Source organism: Hemitrygon akajei, chromosome 7 (assembly GCF_048418815.1).
Source record: "Hemitrygon akajei chromosome 7, sHemAka1.3, whole genome shotgun sequence".
Lineage (NCBI taxonomy): Eukaryota > Metazoa > Chordata > Chondrichthyes > Myliobatiformes > Dasyatidae > Hemitrygon > Hemitrygon akajei.
This window is the reverse complement of record NC_133130.1, coordinates 78,617,019-78,641,422: the sequence shown is the minus strand read 5'-3', so window position 1 is coordinate 78,641,422 and position 24,404 is coordinate 78,617,019. Positions and strand designations below refer to the sequence as shown.

At 41.0% G+C, this 24,404-nt stretch overlaps 1 protein-coding gene across 4 annotated transcripts in view; it reads right to left on the bottom strand.

Annotated features, from left to right (window-relative positions):
- The window catches only part of esf1 (ESF1, nucleolar pre-rRNA processing protein, homolog (S. cerevisiae)), a 68,447-nt gene that overhangs the window by 38,912 nt on the left and 5,131 nt on the right, over positions 1–24,404 (bottom strand). For 3 of the 4 annotated variants that reach the window (XM_073051266.1, XM_073051267.1, XM_073051268.1), the window contains exons 5-10: positions 19,077–19,192; positions 12,498–12,650; positions 9,762–9,876; positions 6,432–6,594; positions 3,979–4,062; positions 3,696–3,848 (exon numbers count right to left, since the gene is read on the bottom strand). In XM_073051266.1, the coding sequence (XP_072907367.1) occupies positions 3,696–3,848; positions 3,979–4,062; positions 6,432–6,594; positions 9,762–9,876; positions 12,498–12,650; positions 19,077–19,192 (784 nt within the window). The remainder of the gene's footprint in view (positions 1–3,695; positions 3,849–3,978; positions 4,063–6,431; positions 6,595–9,761; positions 9,877–12,497; positions 12,651–19,076; positions 19,193–24,404) is intronic. The other variant, XM_073051269.1, reaches the window with a different exon arrangement.

Here is a 24,404-nt window from a genome sequence, read left to right as displayed (position 1 = left end):
TCAACCTCTGCCCTAAATATACATAAAGTTTTGGCCTCCACAGCCACCTGTGGCAGAGAATTCCACAGATTCACCACTCCCTGGCCAAGAAATTTCTCCTCGTCTCCGTTCTAAAAGGACTCCCCTCTATTCTAAGGCTGTGTCCTCTGGTCTTAGACTCTCCCGTCATAGGAAACATCTTCTCCACATCCATTAATAAGGTCTTTCCCCATTCTATAGGTTTCAATGAGGTCACCCTTCATTCTTCTGAATGCTAGTGAATGCTCTTATGCAAGTCATGCTAGATTGATAAACCGAGAAAATTGTAGAAAGTCAATCTACTGCAAGAACTTATACTTAGTCAGGCAACCGATTCATAGGTGCGTATTTCCTTACTGAAAACAAATAGTGAACTACAGTTGCAAGAAAAAGTTTCTGAAGCCTTTGCAATTACCTGGTTTTCTGCATTAATTACTCATAAAATGTTGTTTGATCTTCATCTAAGTCACATTAATAGACAAACACACAAACAATTGTACTTCTTGTCAATACTGAGTATACCATTTAAACAATCATGTCTAGGTTCAAAAAAGCATCAGAACCTCTGGGTTAATGCCTTCTACAAAAGCTATTTGGAGTCAGGTGTTCCATTCAATGAGATAAGTTTGGAGGTGTGGGCTGTAGAGGTGCCCTGCCCTATAAAATAGACCCACAAAGTCAGGTTATTGACAGGACCTACTCTTCTCAAGAAAGATCTGTTTATATGCACCATGCCTCAGTCAAAACAACTTTCAGAGGACCTTAGAAGAATTATAAAGATGCATGAAGCTGGAAAAGACTACAAAATCATTTCTAAAGATCTGAGTGTTCATCGGTTCAACAGTAAGAAAAATTGTCTACAAATGGAGGAAATTCAGTACTGTTGCTACTCTCACTAGGAGAGAGCACAATGTGCAATGCTGAAGGAGGTGAAAAAGAACCCAAGGGTAACAGCAAAAGACCTGTAAAAATCTCTAGAACTTGCTAAAGTCTCTGTTCATGTGACCACTATAAGAAAAACTGTTAGCAAGAATAGTGTTCATGGAAGGACACTGTGGAGGAAACCACTGATCTCCATGTCTCAAGCTTGCAAAAGACCATCTACATCCACAACGCTTCTCAGACAATGTTCTGTAGACAGTTGAGACAAAAATCGAACTTATTGGCAGAAATGCACAGCTCTATGCTTGGAGAATGATGGATAGTACAGAGCAACAATAAAACCTCATCCCAACTGTGAAGCACAGTGGAAGGAGCATCATGGTTTGGGGATGTTTTGCTGCCTCAGGGCCTGGACAGCTTGCAACTGTTGAAGGAACAATGAATTCAAAACTGAATCAAGGCATTTTACAGGAGAATGTCAGGGAAGTGATCTGTCACCTGCAGTTTAATAGAAGTTGGATGATGCAACAAAACAATGATCCAAAACACAAGAGTAAATCGACAACAGAATGGTTTAAAAAGATGAACATTTGTGTTTTGGAATGGCCGAGTCTAGCCTTAACCCAATTTAGATGCTCTGTCGTGACCTGAAGCGGGCTGTTCTTGCAAGGTATCCCAGAAAAATTGATGAACTGAAACAGTTTTATATGGAGGAATGGTCAAAAATTCCTCCTTGCAGTTGTGCAAATCTGATCAGCAGCTACAGGAAACATTTGGTTCAAGGGAGGTTTGGCCATTTGGCCAAGGGAGGTTCTACCAGTTATTAAATACAAGAGTTCACCTACTTTTCCCAGCCTGGACTGTGAATGATCGAACAATGTGTTCAATAAAGACCAATTACAATTGTTTATGTGTTATAAGTTTGGGCAGATGGTTTGCCTATTATTATGACTTAGATTAAGACCACACTATTTTTTATGAGCAATTAATGCAGAAGACTAGGTAATTATAAAGGGTTCACAAACTTTTTCTTGCAATTGTATATGGTCAGTGATCCAGGACACAGGGTTTCTGATTAGAATCTTGGTGAATGTTTTGATTATTCAACCAGTTCAGAAAAACCATTGCTGAACTGTTGTCATATGCTCTGATAACTTTGAGGTGTATGAGAAAAAATCCTGAACTGTCTTTTTTGAAGAAAATGATTAAAATGAATTGCAAAACAAAATTAGTTAAGTAAATGCTATACAATGTGCTTTGTCTCCTTGTTGCACAACTCCCTATATTTCTGCAATTACAAGCAAATAAAAATACCTCCACAAGGCAGAAAAAATAACAGAAAGAAATTAAGAGACAGTAAATGATTTTCATGCAGTTCCATGAACCTCTATTTTCTGTAGTAGATAAAAATATAACCCATTTCTGCTCAGAAATAATGCTTCTACACGTACGGCAAAACAAATAAATAAAAACCAATATACGAGCGTCATAAGTTTAAATCCTATTTGTCCTTAGGAACGATTATCTAAATTCCTATTAGAATCTCTTCAAAGCATGATCCAGCTTCAAGACAAAATCAGATGGAAAACACCGCAGAAAAGCTGCATGTTTCACAGTTTTGAAGGTTCTTGTTTTACATCAAAACCCCTACTAGAAAACCATCAACGTAGCCTAATGTACCCCCGATGGCAAAGGGATTCCAAAAGCCTCAGCAGTTAAGGTTGCAGTTAGAAAATGAAAGAGAAATCTTTGGTTCAATCTTAAATCTCAGTCAAAAATGACAATGATTTTCTACCTCTATACCTTCAATGTACATGCCTGAACATTGAAGGTTGATGCGCATATCCCAGTTGGAAAGTTGATACGAAATAAAACCAAATTGCACTTTCATTTAATCATGAGGGACGCCTTGGTAGAATAGTAGTTAGTGCGACCCTATTACAGCCCGAGTCCAATCTTATCATCCTCCATAAGGAGCCTGTTTGCCCTCCCCATGGAATGCGTGGATTTTCTCTGGGTGCTTTGGTTTCCTCCCACAGTTCAAAGATGTACCAGTTAGTAGGTTAATTGGTCATTGTAAATTGCTCTGTGATTAGACTTGGGTTAAATTCAGGGTTGCTGGATGGCATGACTTGGTTCAAAAGGCCAGAAGGGCTTATTCCATGCTGTATCATTAGACAATTAAATAATAGTAATAATGTTCTCGCTTTGGCTTCTGCTCCTGTTCCCTGTTTTCCAGTTCTGAGTCATTCCAATTTAATATTTGCATCATTTAAATTTTTTGCCACAGCAAAGTCCTCTTATCTTTTCCAGTCCCAAAATTACTGCAAATCTTGTCTTTGCCAATCTATGAACTTTAATGCATCTTGACCACTCTTCAGGAACCCAAGTTCACAAATGAAAATCTTTTCATTAAGTTCTTCCAGAGCTCATTCTTATGCTCAGTCCTTCAGATTCCTCAAATAAACATATTCTTCTGATAATTTTGGGATTCTTGATACCCTATTCAATTGTTTAGCTCCTGCCCCCTTGACTGGTTTGGAGCATTATTGATTTAAATCTTAACAGAACTACAAAAATCCACTTGAAAAGCAAAATCACTAAATAACTTTAAATACTGAATTGTGTAGAAGATGAAGACTTCTTCTACATCTTCACAAGACAGGACATGGCAGTGAAGAAATCTTCATGAAAATGACACTGGTCACATTAAAAATTAACCATGTTACACATCAAATCATGAAATAATTCAATTTTAAATACCACTGTCCACAAATCATTCAAATGCTATTTACCTGGAACCCAGGTGATCTCCATTTCCATGTCTTTATTTTTTTCTTCCTTTCGTTGTACCGTTTTCAGTAGCTCTCTATATTTTGAAATCTGTTCATCAACCTTTTTTGTCTTAACTGCCATTTTACTTTCTGATGTACTTCTTACATCTTTATCTGTAAGTAAAATTTTAAAGAATTGTAAATGTTTGAAAAAGTGACAAATTAGTGAACTAACACTTTAAGAAATGTGGATTGGGAAATGAAGACTTAATCTTAATTTTATTAATGTCTGTAAATGACTAACTTGCAAATTGATCACAACTAATAGAAGAGTTATGTTCAGAGAAACATTCACAATTCGATGCAGTGGCATCAAATATCAAGAACTCTGCAAAACAAAAATGGGGAATATATTAACTCTGAAAAGAAAGAACTGCATACAAATACAACATCAAAACATTAATCAATGCATAATACTTTTGCGTGCATTTTAAAAGCACCCACCAGATGTTGAGACATAATTGCTCATAAAATTTCTATCAGAGGTCATAACTGCCTTTCAGAATCAGAATCAGGATTAATATCACTGATATACATCATGAAATGTGTTGTTTTGCGGTAGCAGTACAATGCAATACATGATGAAAATTATTATAAATTTCAAACAGAAAAATACATAAAACAATTATATTAAACAAATACTGCAAAAAGAGAGCATAATTATTGAGAGCTGGTTCTTTATTATTTCAGAAATCTGATGGCAGAGCGGAAGAGGAGATGTCAGAGGTAGTTTTTTTTACTCAGAGAGTGGTGAGTGCATGGAATGGACTGCCGGCAACGGTGGTGGAGGCGGATACGATAGGGTCTTTTAAGAGACTTTTAGATAGGTACATGGAGGGCTATAGGTAAGCCTAGTAATTTCTAAGGTAGGGACATGTTCAGCACAACTTTGTGGGCCGAAGGGCCAGTGTTGTGCTTTAGGTTTTCTATGTTCCATGTTCTAAGAAGCATTTCCTTAAACATTGAGGCTCATGTACCTGATGGTAGTAATAAAAAAAAGCACATGTCCTGGGTGTTGGGAGTCCTTAATTATGGATGCCAGCTTTTTGAGTCATCGTCTTTTGAAGATGTCCTTGATACTGGGGAGGCTAGTACTGGGAACACCATGATGGCACTGGCTCAGTTTACAACCCTCTACAGCTTTTTCCAATCCTGTGCAGTGGCTCCTCCATACCAGACAGAGGTACAGCCATTTAGAATGTTCTCCACAGTACACCTGCTAGAATGTTTGGTGACATACCAAATCTCCTCAAACTCCTAATGAAATATAGCCGTTGATGTGCCTTCTGTGTAATTGCATCAATACGTTGGGCCCAGAACTGACATTCAGGAACTTGAAACTGCTCACCCCTTGATGAGGACAGGTGTGCTCGCTTGATTTCTGCTTCTTGAAGTTCAGACTCCATTCCTCGGGCTTACTAATGTTGAGCGCAAGATTGTTGTGATACAATTCAACCAGTCTATCTATCTCACTCCTGTAGGTCTCTTCGTCACTTATTCGAATTTCTGCCAACAGCAGTTGTGACTTTGGCAAATTTATAGTTGGCACTTGAGCTGTGTCTAGCCATGGAGTCCTGGGTGTAGAGAGAGTAAAACAACAGACTAAGCACACATCCTTGAGGTGTGTCGGTGTTGATTGTCAGTGGGTTAGAGATGTTATTTCTAATCCGCACTGACTGTGGTCTCCCGATGAAGAAGTCAAGAATTCAGTTACAGAGTGTGATACAGAGGCCCAGGTTTTGAAGCTTGTTGATTCGTACTGAAGGGATGACGGTGTTGATTGCTGAGCTGTAATCAATAAACAGTGGCCTGACATAAGTATCGCTATAGTCCAGGTAGTCCAAGGATAAATGGAAAGCAAGTGAAATAGCATCTGCTGTAGACCTACTGAGGCAGGTCCAGGTCCTTGTTTAGGCAGATCTAGCCATTATCAATCTCTCAAAGCACTTCATCACAGCAGATGTGAATGCAAGTGGGCGACAGTCGTTGCAGTAGCTCACCCTGCTCTCTTTCTGTATTGGTATGATTGATGCCCTTTTGAAGCAGGTGAGAACGTCTGACTACAGCAGTGGGAAACAGAAGATGTCCTTGGATTCCCGTCTGTTGATTGGTACAGGTTTTCAATACCCTACCAGGTACTCCATCGCAGCCTAACACCTTGCAAGGGTTCATGCTTTAGATAGATGTCCTGACATTGGCTTCTGAGAAAGAGATCACAGGGACGTCAGATGCTGCAGGGATTTTCACAGGTGCAGTTTTATTCTCCCTTTCAACACATGCATAAAAGGCATGGTGCTCACCTGGGAATAAAACATCACAGCCACTCTTGACATTAGGTTTCCCTCTGTAGCAAGCCATAGCCTGCAAATCCTCCCAGAGCTGACGTGTACCTGATTCCAACTCTAAATTTAATTGGAAATGCTTTTCCACTCTTAAAATAGTCTTCTGTATGTTGTAGCAGGACTTCTTTAAGAGTTTAGGATCACCAATCACTAAGGAATACCAATCACTCAACGGACTGCTGATCTTCTGGTTAATCCACAGCTTCAGGTATGGGTATATTCACTTTGCTTATTTCAGTAGTATCTTAGAACTAGAAATTAGTCATAGAACCAAGAAAAACACATAACTACACATTTACTGAGGTTCAAAGAGAATAGGGAAACAAAAATCAAAATCCTAAACCTAAATCTTCACCTGGTTGTGATTCCTCCTCTTCTTTTATATCTGTATCATCATCTTCCTCACTTGAAGAAGCCAAGTAGGCATTGAAATCCATCTCCTTAATCTCATCCTTATTAAATCGCCTTGTTAACGTAGCAACACGCTCATGGTCAGTCTCCTCCCATGTTAGCTGGGCCTAACATAAAAAATTTTAAATGAACAGAAAAAGGTTACTTGCAATGCTAGAAAATATCAATCAGTAAAAAAAATCCAACACAGGCATGATATGTAGTGTTGAGGTAACGCTGTACAAAGTAGAAAGGAATCTCAGCAAACATAATTTTAAAAACATAACAATAGTGCAGAAACAAAATCAAGGAAATATAATAAATTAAATTAAAACCACACACAAAAATACAAGTCAAAGAAAGTCACAATCAAAGGGCATTGGTCAGATTACTTCAGGATTGTTTTAATCCCCCATCCCATTCCAGCATTTCTACATGTAGCCTTCTACTATGTTAAAATAATTGTCAGTACAAACTTAACAAAATCCTTTCTTTCACTTCTGCACTTTGCAGCTCCTGGCCCTAATTTTGATTATGATAACTTGGGCATGAGACAAGCACTAGTGGACAGCTAACCACTTGTACCTCTGTTTTGAAGTGTTAAGCCAATGGAATAGCCTTTCAATATCAGAAAAAACAGAAACTGCAGGAAACTATCAACAGGTCAGCCAGCAAAACAAGGCGGGAAGGGTGGGGAAGGAGGGAAGGAGGGGTTAGGGGAGGAAGATTTTATTTCATTCTCCCCTCAGAGATGCCTCTTGAAATGTTTTCCTTCTTCCTGAAGCACAGCTTTCTCTCTACAATTAATACAGCCCTTTCTGACACCTTGTCCATTTTCAACATTTCTGACTTAACCCTTCTCATCGAACAAAGAACACTACAGCACCTTACAGGCCCTTTGGCCCACAATGTTGTGCTGACATTTCAAGCTACTCTAAAAGTATGGAATTTCCCCTGGTGCTCCCCATCTCATCAGCCTCTACATTCAATACATTATCCTTTACAATTCTGACCACCTTCAACACCATTCCCCTTCTCTTTTACATTTTAAATGGGCCTCTCCTTTCAAGATTCCCTGGTACATTCTTCTGAAACTCCAAATGCAACACTTGTCTTTCCTGAGCAACCAAAGGTATAAGCAGTACTTCCAGATAAAAAAGTCAAAGCTGAAACAAAAGTACCTTAAAACGTTGAAGATTTCTACAGCACATCTTGTCCGGGCATGCTGCAGCCACCCAGACTCAGTATCAAATACTGCAACCTCAAATAATTAACTTTCTTTGTCTGCATCAGAAAGAGGCATATCATCCATTTGTTTCATTCACTCATTTTCTCTCTCTCCCCTCTCCATTAGCATATTTACAGCCCCGCAGTTCACAAGTTCCATTGTCTAACTGACCTTCTTTCATGTTTTTCTTTTGCATGGAGTACCACGATCCTATCCATTAACCAAAATGCCTTATTTACAGTTTACCCACAGGTCATCCCTAGTCTCTCCCTATCAGGGATATTCCCTTTGGCCTGTCCACCCTTCCTTCATCCTCCCTGCAGACTCATAGTAACTTTCTCTCTCTCTAGCAATTAAGACCATCTTCCTCTTGAAGATGCTTCTTGATCTGCTAAGTGCTTCCAGCACTTTGTTTTTTTATTTAAGAGGCAGTGCTGCTGGCTGAGGGAGGGTGATGAAAGTTTAATCACAAATGATCAGTGTAAAGGAGTGTTTAGTGAGGGAATGCATAAGGAGAGAGAAAAATAGTGGGACATAAGACAGTGCAGCTACTGAAACTCTGAGGAAATAATTCGCAGGTCAGGCAGCAACTGTGGAGATAGAAAGTTGACATAACATTTATATATTGTTTCTTAGAACTGGTCAGTTTTGACAGATTGGAAAGGTAAGTTACACAAAAGTTGTTGAATTCAGTATTGAGATCTGAACGCTATAATGAGCCTGGTCAGACGAGTCGCTATTCCTCAAGCCTATTAATGCTATTCCAATTTAAGCCAAAGGCTTGAGGTCAGAGCGGGAGTGTGTTGGAGAATTAAACTGTTAAGCAAGTAGAAGCTCAGTGTCACTCACCATGAGGAATGAGCAGAAGTGATTTGCAGCCCAGTTATATAATCTGCATTTGGTTTGTCTGTTTTGGACAAGACCACGTTGTGGGTACCAAATGGAGTACACAAAATTGGAAGACATTCAAGTAAATAGTTATTTCACCTTTTGCACCACTCAATCAATTTTTGGCTCTACCCTAATGTTCTCTCCATTAATCCCCCTTCCAGCCAATTGAAAACCCTTTCATTTTTTAAACTTTGCCTAGTGAAAAATCATCAACCATTAACTCTACCACTCTGTTCACAGATGCTGCCAGACATGACAAGAATTTCTAGTATATTCAGTCCAAAGAATATGGAGGACGTTAAATGTTAGATTTGCCAGTGGCTCTCACATCCTAGAAATGAATAACAAAATTCTGATTGGATCAATTGCACTGATGTGAACTTCATATCAATCCGGAAAGAACATTTAGAAGCCTCCACCCCCCCCCCCCCCCACCCCGGATTATAAATATCTGACTCGTCATTGACACCACGTACATACAAACAAGTGTTTGGGAAACAGGTGGCATATATGGCGATGGGTTTGCCATCTGTTGCTAACATCTTCTGCTGGGTGGGAATGGGCCATTTCCATGCATCTTCTATCTTGAACAGATCCACTTGCTTTCCTGTTAAGAGTTGTTCCTGTGATCCTCTCCCACACACTGTTTAGTTTATTTCTGGCTTAAGAACAGCTTGGGTTACAAACAGTCTCAGAAATAGAACCCTATTATAACCTGAGGACTTTGTTAAGGCTATTAAAGAACAAATAATCTAAATTATTCTGCAAAAGGTGAACCAGAATATCACCACTAAAAAAGTTGGAATACAAGTTAAGGCATGCAGAGGAATTACGACCAACTCTACTTCCTCATGTTTCTTAAGAAACACATGTCTTGGCATATCAAAAAGATAAAATGAAATCTGCCTAGCTATGCTTCATTTTTCATCTGGACTACATTACATTCTTTTGCTGATGCAAGCTGTTTTTATAAAAAAAGGTTTAAATAGATGCAAGCAGGATCTTTAAAAGACCAAATTGCACCCAGTTTTAACCGTTACCATATACACATTTACTAGTTGAAAGTAATCTAATTTGGCTTTTATAAATTCCAAGTTCAGTTTATGAAATGGATGATTTGTTGTACATACATAAGCCATGTTGTTTATAAGATTACAGGCAAGTGCTTTTAATCACCTTTGATGAGCCGAGTGCCGTTGAAGTGAAATATTTTGGTTTGTACTCTGCCAAATTCACATCTGCAGCAACATCCTTTGGCTCATCTTCAAATGTTAATTCGTCTGGTATAAACCTGTATTACAATACAAACCCAAATAAGTCTCACTCAGACGTACAAGTCTTCCACTCTTCATTAAAACTCTAACTACAAGAATAAGAAGATTTAAAATAGAGTTTAAAAATCTGCAAATAAATTAATATACTTTACGTAACATACTAACATAAAGTTAGTTTGGTTAGAGTGCTTTAAGCAACAAATAATCAAATATTATCAACACAGCCACTACTAAAGTAACTTAATAATGACATAATATTGACTTTAATTCATCATTTGAAACACATTTTAAATTAACTGATGCAAGCTTTTAAATTAAGCCACAGAGAGAAGAATCAGTTGCATTGCTTAATGTAGCTGGCATATAACATAGAATGCCTATGAAAAGTATTCACCTCTCTTTTACAACATTGAATCACAGTGGATTTAATTCGATCTTTTTTAACACAATCAACAGAAAAAGGTCCTTTCATGTCAAAGTGAAAACAGATCTCTACAAAGTGATCTAAATTAATTATAAATATAAAACATAAAATAATTGATTGCATAAGTATTCATCCCCTTTAATATGACAGACCAAATCATCACCAGTGCAGCCAGTTGGATTTGGAAATCACATAATTAGTTAAGGTGTCCTAGCTATATGTAAACCTGTGTGCAGTCAAGGTGTTTCAATTGATTGCAGTAAAAGTACACCTGTATCTGGAAGGTCCAACTGTTGGTGCATCAGTATCCCGGCAAAAACTACACCATGAAGACAAATGAACACTAAGCAACTCTAAAAAGGTTATTGGAAAGCACAGGTCAGGAGTCAGATACAAGAAAATTTCCAAATCACTGAATATCCCTTGCAGTACAGTGAGGTCAATCAAGAAATGGAAAGAATATGGCACAGCAGTAAATCTGCCAGGAACAGGCCGTCCTCAAAAACTAAGTCACTGTCCAAGAAGGGGACTAGTGAGGAACACCACCAAGAAACCTATGACAACTCTGGAGGAGCTACAAGCTTCAGTGACTGAGATGGGAGAGGCTGCACGTAAAACTGGTTGCTTCACCAGTCGCAGCTTTATGGGAAAATGGCAACGAGGGAACAAAAACCTCACATGAAATCAACTGAAAGAAGATTCCATGGTCCGATGAAACCAAAATTGAGCTTTTTGGCCAAACACCGCACTTCTACAAAAACACACCATCCCTACTGTGAGGCATAATGATGGTTGCATCATGTTGTAGGGATGCTTCACTGCAGCAGGTCCTGGAAGGCTTATGAAGGTAGAGGGTAAAATGAATGCAGTAATACCGTAGAGTAACGCAAAATACAGTAGAGGGAAGTCCTGGAGGAAAGCCTGATGTAGTCCTCAAGAGAACTGCGACTTGGGAGATTTGTTTTCCAGCAAGGCAATGACCCCAAGCATAAAGCCAAAGCTACACAGGAATGGGAATTAAAGCTACACACCTCAATCCAATTGAGAATTTATGGCTGGACTTGAAAAGGGCCCTTTACTAATGATCCCCATGCAATCTGACAGAGCTTGAGCAGTTTTGTAAAGAAGAATGGGGAAAAATTTTAGTGTCCAGGTGTGCAAAGCTGGTGGAGACCTCTCCACACAAATTCAAAGCTATAATTGCTGCCAAAGATGCATCTACTTAATACTGACTTGAAGGGGGTGAATACTTATGCAACCAATTATTTTGTTTTAAATTTTTAATTAATTTATATCACTTCGTAGATATCTGTTTTCACTTTGATATGAAAGGAACATTTTTTGTTGATCAGTGCCAAATAAGAGCCAAATAAAATCTACTGTGTTTTAATGTTGTAAAACAATAAAACATGAAAACTTCCAAGGGGGGGTGAATACTGTACTTTTTATAGGCACTGCAGATCCACTTCAAATGAAAACCATCTGCAGTGGCCCACAAACTATCGAAGCTCATCTAAATAACTGTCACCTGGGAATATGCAATGATAGAAATTGGAATGGTCAGAAAGTACAAGGATGTTTGCCAGAGAACAGGCTGTGTGTCCTGATAGAGACTAATGATCAACATGTCCAAACATTACATAGCAGCAAAGAATTCATATCAAACATATTACTACATTCACCCAAAACAACAGAACATTAGTCAGATGAAATAATTCTTAAACTTTTGGAGCACTTCATCCAGTAAAGTGTAACAAATATGGAATTAATATGATGAAGTTCTTCACCCAATACGATCAGCTCTTTGTAATGGGCTTACAGCCGAGATGGAGGTCGTAACCCAAAATTATCCACAAATATGTTCAGATTATCACCAGAGAACTGACGCTTGCATCAAGTTGGAGAGAGTAAGCTACATGCTGCCAAGTAAATTCTGAGTTATTGTTAGGCCTACTGATCCAAATATGACCAGAACTCAACTTGGCCTAGCTGTTAACCAAAGAAGATGACGTTCTCAAAGCATTGAAAATCTTGAACCAATTCCTTTTGGGCTTCCTGGTTGTTGCCAAATGATCACTGTTTGCCCAATGTAAAAGTCTCAAAACATACATGCACCATAGCAAATCAGAAGTTGCTGGCTAATGAAAAGATATAGAGACTTGTACAATTATTTTAGCAAACCAAAGAAATAGAAATTCAACATCTTCACAAAACCTGAGATCCAGAAAGGAACTGCTGCTTTCATACTCCATTCCATCGCATTCCTCATAAAGCTTATTCGCTGTTTCGGGAGAATCACATTCCACTACTGCATAATAGTATTTCAGCCGTTTGATTTGGTACTCTCGCACTTTTTCCCTGATAATTCTACAAAGGAAGCACAGGCAGTTAATGTAAAATAATACACACAAAATGCTGGTGGAACACAGCAGGTCAGGCAACATCTATAGGGAGAAGCACTGTCGATGTTTCAGGCCGAGATCCTTCGTCAGGACTAACTGAAAGGAGAGATACGAAGAGATTTGAAAGTAGTGGGGGGAGGGGGAAATGCGAAATGATAGAAGACCGGAGGTGGGGGGATGAAGCTAAGAGCTGGAAAGGTGATTGGCGAAAGTGATACAGAGCTGGAGAAGGGAAAGGATCATGGGACTGGAGGCCTCGGGAGAAAGAAAGGGGGAGGGAGGAGCACCAGAGGGAGATGGAGAACAGACAGAGTGATGGGCTAAGAGAGAAAAAAAACAAACAACTAAATATGTCAGGGATGGGGTAAGAAGGGGAGGAGGGGCATTAACGGAAGTTAGAGAAGTCAATGTTCATGCCATCAGGTTGGAGGCTACCCAGCCGGTATATAAGGTGTTGTTCCTCCAACCTGAGTGTGGCCTCATCTTGACAGTAAAGGAGGCCATGGATAGACATATCAGAATGGGAATGGGACATGGAATTAAAATGTGTGGCCACTGGGAGATCCTGCTTTCTCTGGCGGACCGAGCGTAGGTGTTCAGCGAAACGGTCTCCCAGTCTGCGCCGGGTCTCACCAATATATAAAAGGCCACACCGGGAGCACTGGACACAGTATACCACACCAGCCGACTCACAGGTGAAGTGTCGCCTCACCTGGAAGGACTGTCTGGGGCCCTGAATGGTGGTGAGGGAGGAAGTGTAAGGGCAGGTGTAGCACTTGTTCCATTTACAAGGATAAGTGCCAGGAGGGAGATCGGTGGGAAGGGATGGGGGGGACGAGTGGACAAGGGAGTTGTGTAGGGAGCGATCCCTGCGGAAAGCGGGGGGGGGGGGGGGGGGGGGAGAGAGATGTGCTTGGTAGTGGGATCCCGTTGGAGTTAGCTGTCCCTCTCCATTTTAAGTATTTATTCTTTCTCACCTGTCTGTTGTGCTTTAGATAATATTCATTACAATACTGAGGAGCTATGATTGCCTCAACAAGTATTTTACAACTAAAGGATGAAATTAACTTAGGCACATCAATAAAAATAGAAACCCATTCATTACTTTGGGTGAGGTGGGGTGGGGTTAGCCTGTAACTATTTACCTCTTCCTCAAAATCTATTTAAACTTCCATTTGAACAATATTCCTGGTAATGTGTTTTATAGTCTTAACAATGACTTGTACTATTAGATTGTAAGACCATAAGACATAGGAGCAGACTTAGGAGATTCCAGTCTGCTCCGCTATTCCATCATGGCTGATCTCAACCACATTCTCCTGCCTTCTCCCAATAACCTCTGATACCTTGTCTAATCCAGAAAAGATTAACCTGCACCTTAAATATACTCAATGATTTGGCCTCCACAGCTGTCTGTGGCAATGAATTCCACAGATTCACTACCAAATTTCTTTGGTATTGGTCCTATGCTTATCCACTGACTCACTGACATGTTGGATCGGCTTTTATCTACTATTGATCACTTCTAAATCATTGATAATTCAAAATTCTACAGTAGTATATTAATTATAAATTTTCATGGTGTTATTAATTTAAACATAATACATTTAAAAAAATACAGTTGACATTTCAGGCCAAAACCTTTTGTCAGGACCATTGAAAAAAAGCTGAGGAGGAGATTTGAAAGGCGAGGGGAGGGGAGAGAGAAACACCAAGTGACAGGTAAAATGAAGGGAGAATGAAGGCAAACAGCCAGGCGGTTGATTGGTGAGAGAGACAGAAGGCTATGGAAGAAAGAAAGGGGAGGGGGCAGGAGCACCAGAGGGAGGCAATGGGTGAGCAACTATATGAGGGACAAGTGGTGAAGGCTGGGGGGGGGGGGGAGGGGATGGAGACATTACTGGAAGCTTGAGAAATTGAAGTTCATGCCACCAGGTTGGAGGCTACCCAAATGGAAAATGAGGATTGTTCCTCCAACATAAGTGTGGCCTTATCCCAGCAGTGGAGGAAGCCATGGATGGACGGATGGAGCGCAGATGCTCAGCAAAGAGGTCTTCCAATCTACCTTGGGTCGCACAGATATACAGGAGGCCACACCGGGAGCACTGAATACAGTATATAACCCCAACAGACTTACAGGTGAAGTGTCACCTCACCTAAAGGACTGTCTGGGGCCCTGAATGGTGCTGAGGGAGATGTGGGGGCAGGTGAAGAACTTGTTCTGCTTGCAAGGATAAGTGCCAGGAGGGAGATCAGTGGGGAGGGATGAATGGATAAGGGAGTCACGTAGGGAGTGATCCTTGTGGAAAGCAGAAAATGGGGGGGGGGGGAAGGGAAAGATGTGCTTAGTGGTGAGATCCAGTTGGAGGTGGCAGAAGTTTTGCAGAATTATGTGCTGGATGTGGAGGCTGGTGGGGTGGTAGGTGAGGACAAGAGGAACACTATCCCTGGTAGCATAGCAGGAGGATAGGATGAGAGCAGATGTGCATGAAATGGAAGAGATGTGGTTGAGGACAGCTTTGATGGTGGAGGAAAGGAAGCTCCTTTCTTTGAAAAAGGAGGGTCTCCTTCATTCTGGAATGAAAAGCCTCATCCTGAGAGCAGATGCAATGGAGTTGGAGGAATTGAAAGAAGGGGATGGTGTTTCTACAAGTAGCAGGGTGGGATATGGTAGCTATGACAGTTCATTGGTTTATAATAGACATCGGTGGATAAGCTGTCTCCGGAGATTGAGACAGTGAGGTCCAGAAAGGGAAGGGAAGTGTTGGAAATGGACCAAGTGAATTTGAGGGCTGGATGGAAGTTGAAGGTGAAGTGGATGAAATCAACAAGTACAGCAAGGGTGCAGGACAGTCACCAGTGCTTGCATACCTCAACTCTGTTTTATCCCCCTGGTTCAGTCCCTTCCCACCTACATCCGTGAACCTCACACGCTTTTGATCTTTTCAAGAATTTCAGGTTCCCTGGCACCCATCATCTTATTTTTATTATGGATGTCCATAGTATACACCTCCATTCCCCACCAGGAAGGTCTCAAAGCTTTCCGTTTCTTTCTGGACACCAGACCCAAGCAGTTCCCCTCCACCACTGCTCTCCTCTGCCCAGTGGAACTTGTGCTAACGTGTTTGAACCCTAATCAATGGTCAAGCAACAATCTTTAGTTCTGCACTCAACATCCTCACTCATCAAAACCTAGGGCCTAACATTCAAAATTCTATTTGTATTCATATAAAGACCCCTGCTTTTAGCTGACTGAGGTAGCAAAACAAAGTCAGATATTCTTCGAAAATTTGTCATTGGCTTAAAATATAAATGTTACATTTACTGTTAACCTGTAAAAGATTACACGCAAAATATTTCTCTATAGTTTTTTTATTCACAAAATACTACATGAAAACACCAGTGATTCTTACCAAAATTATTTAATAATGAATCATTATATGAAGAAAAAAAATCCCTTTCTTCTGTCATGTCCAGTTCCACTTAATAATGGTAAAGAACATGATAATGAGAGAACTAAATTAATGTTGGCACAGATGGCAAATACTCTCCAAATATTTAATGTGTTAATGCAGCGCCCTCAATTGGTAGACCTCGGTGAACAAACTTCTATTCATTAGTTTAAATACACCACTGTGCAACTAACTAAACTCAAATAGTCAAGATGCACAACTGGCCATCATCCTCAACACCTCTGCGATGTGCTGAGCCCACTGCTGTACCCTCTGCTCACACATGACTGCACAGCCAATCACCCAAGTTATCACTCTGTTAAATTTGCTGATGACAGCAGTGGTGGGGCTCATCACCAACCATGGATGAGATGGCCTACAAAGAGGAGAAGGAAGAGCTCGATACCTGCTGCCAGTCAAATAACCTCTTCCTCAATGTCAACAAGAAAAAGCAGGTGGTTAGCAACTTCAGGAGAATTCACACCACTCACACAAATTTTTACAGTGGAGGCACAGCAGTGGAAACTGAGCAGTTTGAAACTCTTGGGAGTACAAATCTCACACAACTTCCTGTGGTCCCGGAACACTTTGTACACAATCAAAAAAACTCACCAATGACTCTGCTTTCAGAGGTAGCTGCAGAGCTGGACAATGTACATCAAGTCATGACCTCTACAGATGCACAGTAGAAAGCAATCTAACATGCTGCAGCACTGCATGATATGGAAATGGCACTGTGGCAGACTGGAAAGCTCTACAATGGGTAGTCAAACCAATGTAGCACTGGCACCAGCCCACCTGCCATCAGAACATATATACAGAGGTGTGCCAGAAATGGGCCAGTAACATCTTAAAGGATCCCATCCAATCTGGTCATAGATTGTTTGTCTCACTCCCCATCAGGAAGGAGTCTATGCACCATCCATGCCAAGACAACTTGACTCAAAACCAGTTACTTCCCCCAAGCAGTAAGGTTGATCAACACCTCCACCTACTAACCCACTTCTCCACACCCTCTCGCCTTCATATCCACTGCTTTATCATTTCCTGTCATTCTTACATAGACACTTCTGTGCCTAGCATCACTTATGCATATACAATTAATCTATGTGCACATGCTGTCTTATGTGTTTATATTTATTGTGTTTTTTAATTATTGCATTCTTTCTCTTATTTTTTTTTTGTGCTGCATTGGATCTGGAATAACGATTAATTTGTCCTCCTATACAGTTGTTTACTTCAAATCATCATCATGCTAGGTAGACTACTGTTGAAATAAAATTTTCATTCAGATAAAAATCCAGTAATTCAAATAGAACTAATAACTACATAATCTTCCTGGCATCGATACAATAGATGCCTTTCTGAAGCAGATGGGAACCTTGAAATACAGGAGCAAGAGGCTGAATAAGTTTGTAAATACTCCAGCCAGTTGATCTGCCCAGACCTTTAGTACTCAGCCAGGTATGCTGTCTGATCCAGATGCTTTTCATACATTCATTTTCCTGAGGGAGTGCCCAGACATCAGCCCTAGAAATTCAGATGACAGGTTTATCCACAGATGTGGCACTTGTGCAGGTGCATTATTGTTCTTCCTATCAAAGCATGCCTAAAAGACATCCCAGAATGATGGGTTGCTGCCACTTAGGCAAACCCATCTCACTTTGTAGGAAGTAGTATTATGCAAGCCCTGGCATAGCTGTCTATACCAGTTTAGTTTGAAATTGCCTCTTTGTAATTGCAATGGCCTTCCTGAGGTCATACATGGACATCTTCTATAACTCTAGGACACCAGCATCTAAATTCAACAAATCTAACCCTCAGCAGATTATGAATCTTCTGCTTCATCCAGGGGTTCTGGTTGGGGAAAACTCAATGTTGATGTGGATTCACATTCGTTCATACATGCTCTCACAAAGTTGGTGACATATGTGGCATATTTATTTAGGTCCATCAACGAATCCTTGGACATGATCCAATCCACTGACTCAAAGCAAACCCATTTTGCCCCTCTGGCTATGTCATCTAGCTCTTCACGGTCTTCGGTAGCAGTATTCAGTCTCTTCATGTACACAGGCAGAAGTAGCACAGCCAGGAGGTTGGATTTACCAAAGTGCAAGCATTCTTCATGCTGGTCTACCAGTGGTCACATCTGCTCGATCCTTTGAATGCTGCAAGTGAAGTGAGGTGTCTTCTTCAAGGGAGCCGGATTAAAGTCTCCTGCCACAATATGACAAGGATTGGGGTATGCTGTTTCGCTCCGAGTGATTACGACATTTAGTGCCTCAAGATCTAGCCTGATGACTGTCTGAGGTGAGTTATGGACTACAGTCAGGTTGACAGCAGAGAACTTCTGCAGTAGGTAGAACAGTTGGCATTTCTCTGCTAGATGTTCCAGGCCAGACATCCATGAGCCATGCTGGATTTATCACGGAGTAAATGGTGCTGCCTTTCCCTTTATCCAACGCTGCCATCTGGTCCTTGAGGTGGATCAAGAAACTCTCTGGAGTGCTGTTTTAAAATTAGGGTGAGCCATGTCTCCGAAGCACAGCAATTCCTCATGTCCATCTCTTAAAGCAATCTTGTTCTAAGGTCCCTAAACATGTTTTCTAATAATTGCACATTAGCCAGGGGAATGCTGGACATGTGGGGAGGGGTGTGGTGTGGCTGTGCCTTAGAATACACGTATCACTGCAATAATACATTTTACCTTCCTACAGTTTCTTTGAGGTAGTAAAACCTAACAAGGTGCTTCACAGGAATTCCAAGCAAAATTTGGTAACTGCCAGATATCAAATAAGAGAAGAACTGAGCTTAGTCAAGAAGTTAAAAAACATATCGAAAAGGAAGAAAGAGAGGTAGCACAGCCAAAATAAAACAGGGATTACCAAGTATCAATGTGGAATTCATGTTGTAAAATAGCTCTTCAAACTACTTACTTTTGTTCATGAGTGTCTTCATCTGCATTTTCTGGTAAGTTATTAGAAAGTAATTCCACAGGCCCATGTAATTCCTCCTCTTTCATTTTTTCTTTTCCATATTCTGAAGGGTAGATCTAAAGTAGTCAATGTGAAACATTTTTATTACAAATAACCCACTTAATAAATATTCTGCAGATAAATAATTGAAAATATTTATGTATGGGGCAACCAAAATTCTAATCTTAATAAACATTTTCTAGTTTCTTATCGTAGTAAGTGAGAATCGTCCATTATTAATTAAGACACAATATAAAATTAAGGCTCTTTAATACAACTGTGGATGCAGGAAAGAAACTCAGATGGTAGTTTGCCTTCCAGGTGCCAGGGTCCGGGATGTTTCAGATCGCGTCCAAGATATCCTGCAGTGGGAGAGTACATATTGATACCAATGACATAGGTAGGAAAAGGGAAGAGGTCCTGAAAAGACTACAGGGAATTAGGAAGAAAGTTGAGAAGCAGGACCTCAAAGGTAGTAATCTCGAGATTACTGCCTGTGCCACGCGACAGTGAGTATAGGAATAGAATGAGGTGGAGGATAAATGCGTGGCTGAGGGATTGGAGTAGGGGACAGGGATTCAGATTTCTGTATCATTGAGATCTCTTTTGGGGCAGGTGTGACTCGCACAAAAAGGATGGGTTGCACTTGAATCCCAGGGGGACCAATATCCTGGTTTGCTAAGGATACTGGGGAGAGTTTAAACTAGAATTGTTGGGGGAGTGGGAACCGAACTGAAGAGACTGGGGAAGAGGCGGTTGGCTCACAAATAGAGAAAGCTTGGAGACAGTGCTTGAGGGAGGATAGGCAGGCGATAGAGAAGGGACGTGCTCAGATGGACGGTTTGAGATGTGTCTATTTTAACACAAGGAGTATTGTGAACAAAGCGGGTGAGCTTAGAGCGTGGATCAGTACTTGGAGCTATGATGTTGTAGCCATTACAGAGACTTGGATGGTTCAGGGACAGGAATGGTTACTTCAAGTGCCGGGTTTTAGATGTTTCAGAAAGGACAGGGAGGGAGGCAAAAGAGGTAGGGGTGTGGTACTGTTGATCAGAGATAGTGTCACGGCTGCAGAAAAGGAGGAAGTCGTGGAGGGATTGTCTACGGAGTCTCTGTGGGTGGAGGTTAGGAACAGGAGGGGGTCAATAACTCTACTGGATATTTTTTTATAGGCCGCCCAATAGTAACAGGGATATCGAGCAGCAGATAGGGAAACAGATCCTGGAAAGGTGTAATAATAAGAGTTGTTGTGATGGGAGATTTGAATTTCCCAAATATCGATTGGAATCTCCCTAGAGCAAGGGGTTTAGATGGGGTGGAGTTTGTTAGGTGTGTTCAGGAAGGTTTCTTGACACAATATGTAGATAAGCCTACAAGAGGAGAGGCTGTACTTGATTTGGTATTGGGAAATGAACCTAGTCAGGTGTCAGATCTCACAGTGGGATAGCATTTTGGAGATAGTGACCATAATTCTATCTCCTTTACAATAGCATTGGAGAGATATAGGAACAGACAAGTTAGAAAAGTGTTTAATTGGAGTAAGGAGAATTATGAGGCTGTCAGGCAGAAAATTGGAAGCTTAAATTGGGAACAGATGTTCTCAAGGAAAAGTAAGGAAAAATGTGGCAAATGTTCAGCAGATATTTGTGTGGCGTTCTGCATAGGTACATTCCAATGAGACAGGGAAGTTATGGTAAGGTACAGGAACCATGGTGTACGAAGGCTTTAATAAACCCAGTCAAGAAGAAAAGCTTACAAAAGGTTCAAAGAGTTAGGTAATGTTAGGGATCTAGAAGATTATAAGGCTAACAGGAAGGAGTTTAAAAAGGAAATTAGGAGAGCCAGAGGGGCCATGAGAAGTCCTTGGCGGGCAGGATTAAGGAAAACCCCGAGGCATTCTACAAGTATGCGAAGAGCAAGAGGATAAGACATGAAAGAATAGGACCTAACAAGGGAAACCCTGGGAAAGTATGTATGGAACCGGAGGAAATAGCAGGGGTACTAAATGAATACAGTATTCACTATGGAAAAGGATCTTAGTGATTGTAGTGCAGACTGAAAAGCTTGAGCATGTAGATGTTAAGAAAGAGGATGTGCTAGAGCTTTTGGAAAGCATCAAGTTGGAGAAGTCAACGGGACCAGATGAGATGTACCCCAGGCTACTGTGGGAGGCAAGGGAGGAGATTGCTGAGCCTCTGGCGATGATCTTTGAATCATCGATGGGGTCAGGAGAGGTTCCAGAAGATTGGAGGGTTGTGGATGTTGTTCCTTTATTCAAGAAAGGGAGTAGAAATAGCCCAGGAAATTGTAGACCACTGAGTCTTACTTCAGTGGTTGTTAAGTTGATGGAGAAGATCCTAAGAGGCAGGATTTATGAACAATTGGGGAGGTAAATTATGATTAGGAGTAGTCAGCATGGCTTTATCAAAGGCAGGTCGTGCCTTACGAGCCTGAATGGATTTTTTGAGGATGTGACTAAGCACATCGATGAAGGTAGAGCAGCAGATGTAGTGTATATGGATTTCAGCAAGGCATTTGATAAGGTATGCCATGAAAGGCTTACTGAGAAAGTAAGGAGGCATGGGATCGAAGTGGACATTGCTTTTTAGATCGAGAACTGGCTTGCCCACAGAAGGCAAAGAGTGGTTGTAGACACGTCATATTCTGCATGGAGGTCGGTGACCAGTGGTGTGCCTCAGGGATCTGTTCTGGGGCCCTTACTCTTCGTGATTTTTATAAATGACCTGGATGAGGAAGTGGAGGGATGGGTTAGTAAGTTTGCTGATGACAGAAAGGTTGGAGCTGTTGTGGATAGTGTGGAGGGCTGTCAGAGGTTACAGCAGGACAATGATAGAATGCAAAACTGGGCTGAGAAGTGGCAGATGGAGTTCAACCCAGATAAGTGTGAAGTGGTTCATTTTGGTAGGTCAAATATGACAGCAGAATATAGTATTAATGGTAAGACTCTTGGCAGTGTGGAGGATCAGAGGGATCTTGGGGTCCAAGTCCATAAATGCTGAAAGCAGCTGCGCAGGTTGACTCGGTGGTTAAGAAGGCGTACGGTGTATTGACATTCATTAATCATGGAATTGAATTTAGGAGCCCAGTGGTAATGTTGCAGCTATGTAGGACCCTGGTCAGACCCCACTTGGTGTACTGTGCTCAATTTTGGTTGCCTCACTACAGGAAGGATGTGGAAACCATAGAAAGGGTGCAGAAGAGATTTACAAGGATGTTGCCTGGATTGAGGAGCACACCTAATGAAAACAGGTTGAGTGAACTCGGCCTTTTCTCCTTGGAGCGACGGAAGATGAGAGGTGACCTGATAGGAGTGTATAAGATGATCACAGGTACTGACCACATGAATAGTCAGAGGCTTTTTCCCAGGGCTGAAATGGTTGCCACAAGAGGACACAGGTTTAAGGTGCTTGGGAATAGGTACAGCGGTGATGTCAGGAGTAAGTTTTTTTTAAACTCAGAGTGGTGAGTGTGTGGAATGGGCTGCTGGCAATGTTGGTGGAGGCGGATACAATAGGGTCTTTTAAGAGACTTTTGGATAGGTTAATGGAGCTTAGAAAAATAGAGGGCTATGGGGAAGTCTAGTAATTTCTAAGATAGGGACATGTTCAGCACAACTTTGTGGGCTGAAAGGCCTATATTGTGCTGTAGGTTTTCTATGTTTCTAACTAGTCTGAATAACTCAATAATATCACCTTGCTTCTATATGCAAAGTTCAAAATAAATTTATTATCAAAGCACATACATGTCATCATATACAACCCTGAGATTCCTTTTCTTGTGAGCATACTCAATAAATCCAAGCAGTATAAAAGAATCAGTGAAAGACCACACCCAACTGGATGGTCAAACAACAAATGCAAAAAAAAATACAAAAAACTACAGAAATACAAAAGAGAAAATAATAAATAATAAATAAATAACCAATAAATATTGAGAATATGAAATGAAGAATTCTTGAAAGGAGTCAATAGGTTGCGGGAACAATTCAGTGAAGTGTTGAGTGAAGTATCCTCACTGGTTCAAGAACACGACGTTTGAGGGGTAATAACTGCTCCTGAACCTGGTGTGGTGGTGTGTATCCTGAGGCTCCTGTGCCTTCTTCCTGACGGCAAGAGCAAGAAGAGATTATGGCCTGGGTGTGGGGATCTTTTGATTGTTGATGCTGCTTTCCTGAAACAGTGTTGAGTGTAGAAATGCTCAATGGTGGGGCCGGCTTTACCGGATGGACTGGGCCACATGAACTACATTTGGTAGGATGTTCCATTCAAGGGCATTGGTGTTTCCATACGTGGGCGTGAAGCAACTGGTCAATATACTCTCCACCACTCATCTATAAAAGTTTGTCAAAGTTTAAGACGTCATGCTGAATCTTCGCAAACTTCTCAGGAAGAAGCCTTGCAGTGTTCTCTTCATAAATGGACTTTATGTGCTGGGCCCAGGATGGACCCTCTGAAATTTTAACACTGAGGAATTTAAAGTTGCTGACTCTCCACCTCTGATCCCCGATGAGGACCGGCTTATGGACCTCCTGAAGTCAATAATCAGCTCCTTGGTATTGCTGACACTGAGTGAGAGGCTGCTGTTCTGGGACCACTCAGCCAGAATATCATACTCCCTCCTAGATGCTGATTCGTCACCACCTTTGATTCAGCCAATGACAGTAGTATTGTCATAAAACTTGAAGCCGTGCTTAGCCTCACAGTAATAAGTATGAAGCAAGTCGAGCGGGGGCTAAGGACACAGCTTTGTGGTGCAGCTGTGCTGATGAAAATGTTGTTGCCAATCTGATCTGACTGAAGTCTGCAAGTGAGGAAATCCAGGATCCAATTGCACATGGAGGTACTGATGCCAAGATCTTGAAGCTTATTGATTAGTTTTGAGGGGACAATAGCATTGAATGGGAAGCTGTAGTCAAAAAAGAGCAACCTGATGTCTGTGTCTTTGCTGTCCGGATGTTCCAGAGTTGAGTGATGACCCAGAGAAATGGAATCTGCTGTGGACTTGTTGTGCCGGTAGGCAAATTGGAGCGGATCCAAGTTGCTTTGTAGGCAGGAGTTGATTTGTTTCATTACCAACCTCTCGAAACACTTAATCACAGTGGATGTAAATGCTACTTGATGATCGTCACTGAAGGTTACCACGTTCTTTTTAAGGTACTGGTATAATTAAAGCCTACCCCTTCCATCATCTATTTAATGGTATCCCTTTGCATGCCCCTTGTATTTTCCTGAAAACTTTCTCAGTAGTGTAACTAACCTGCAAGTAGCA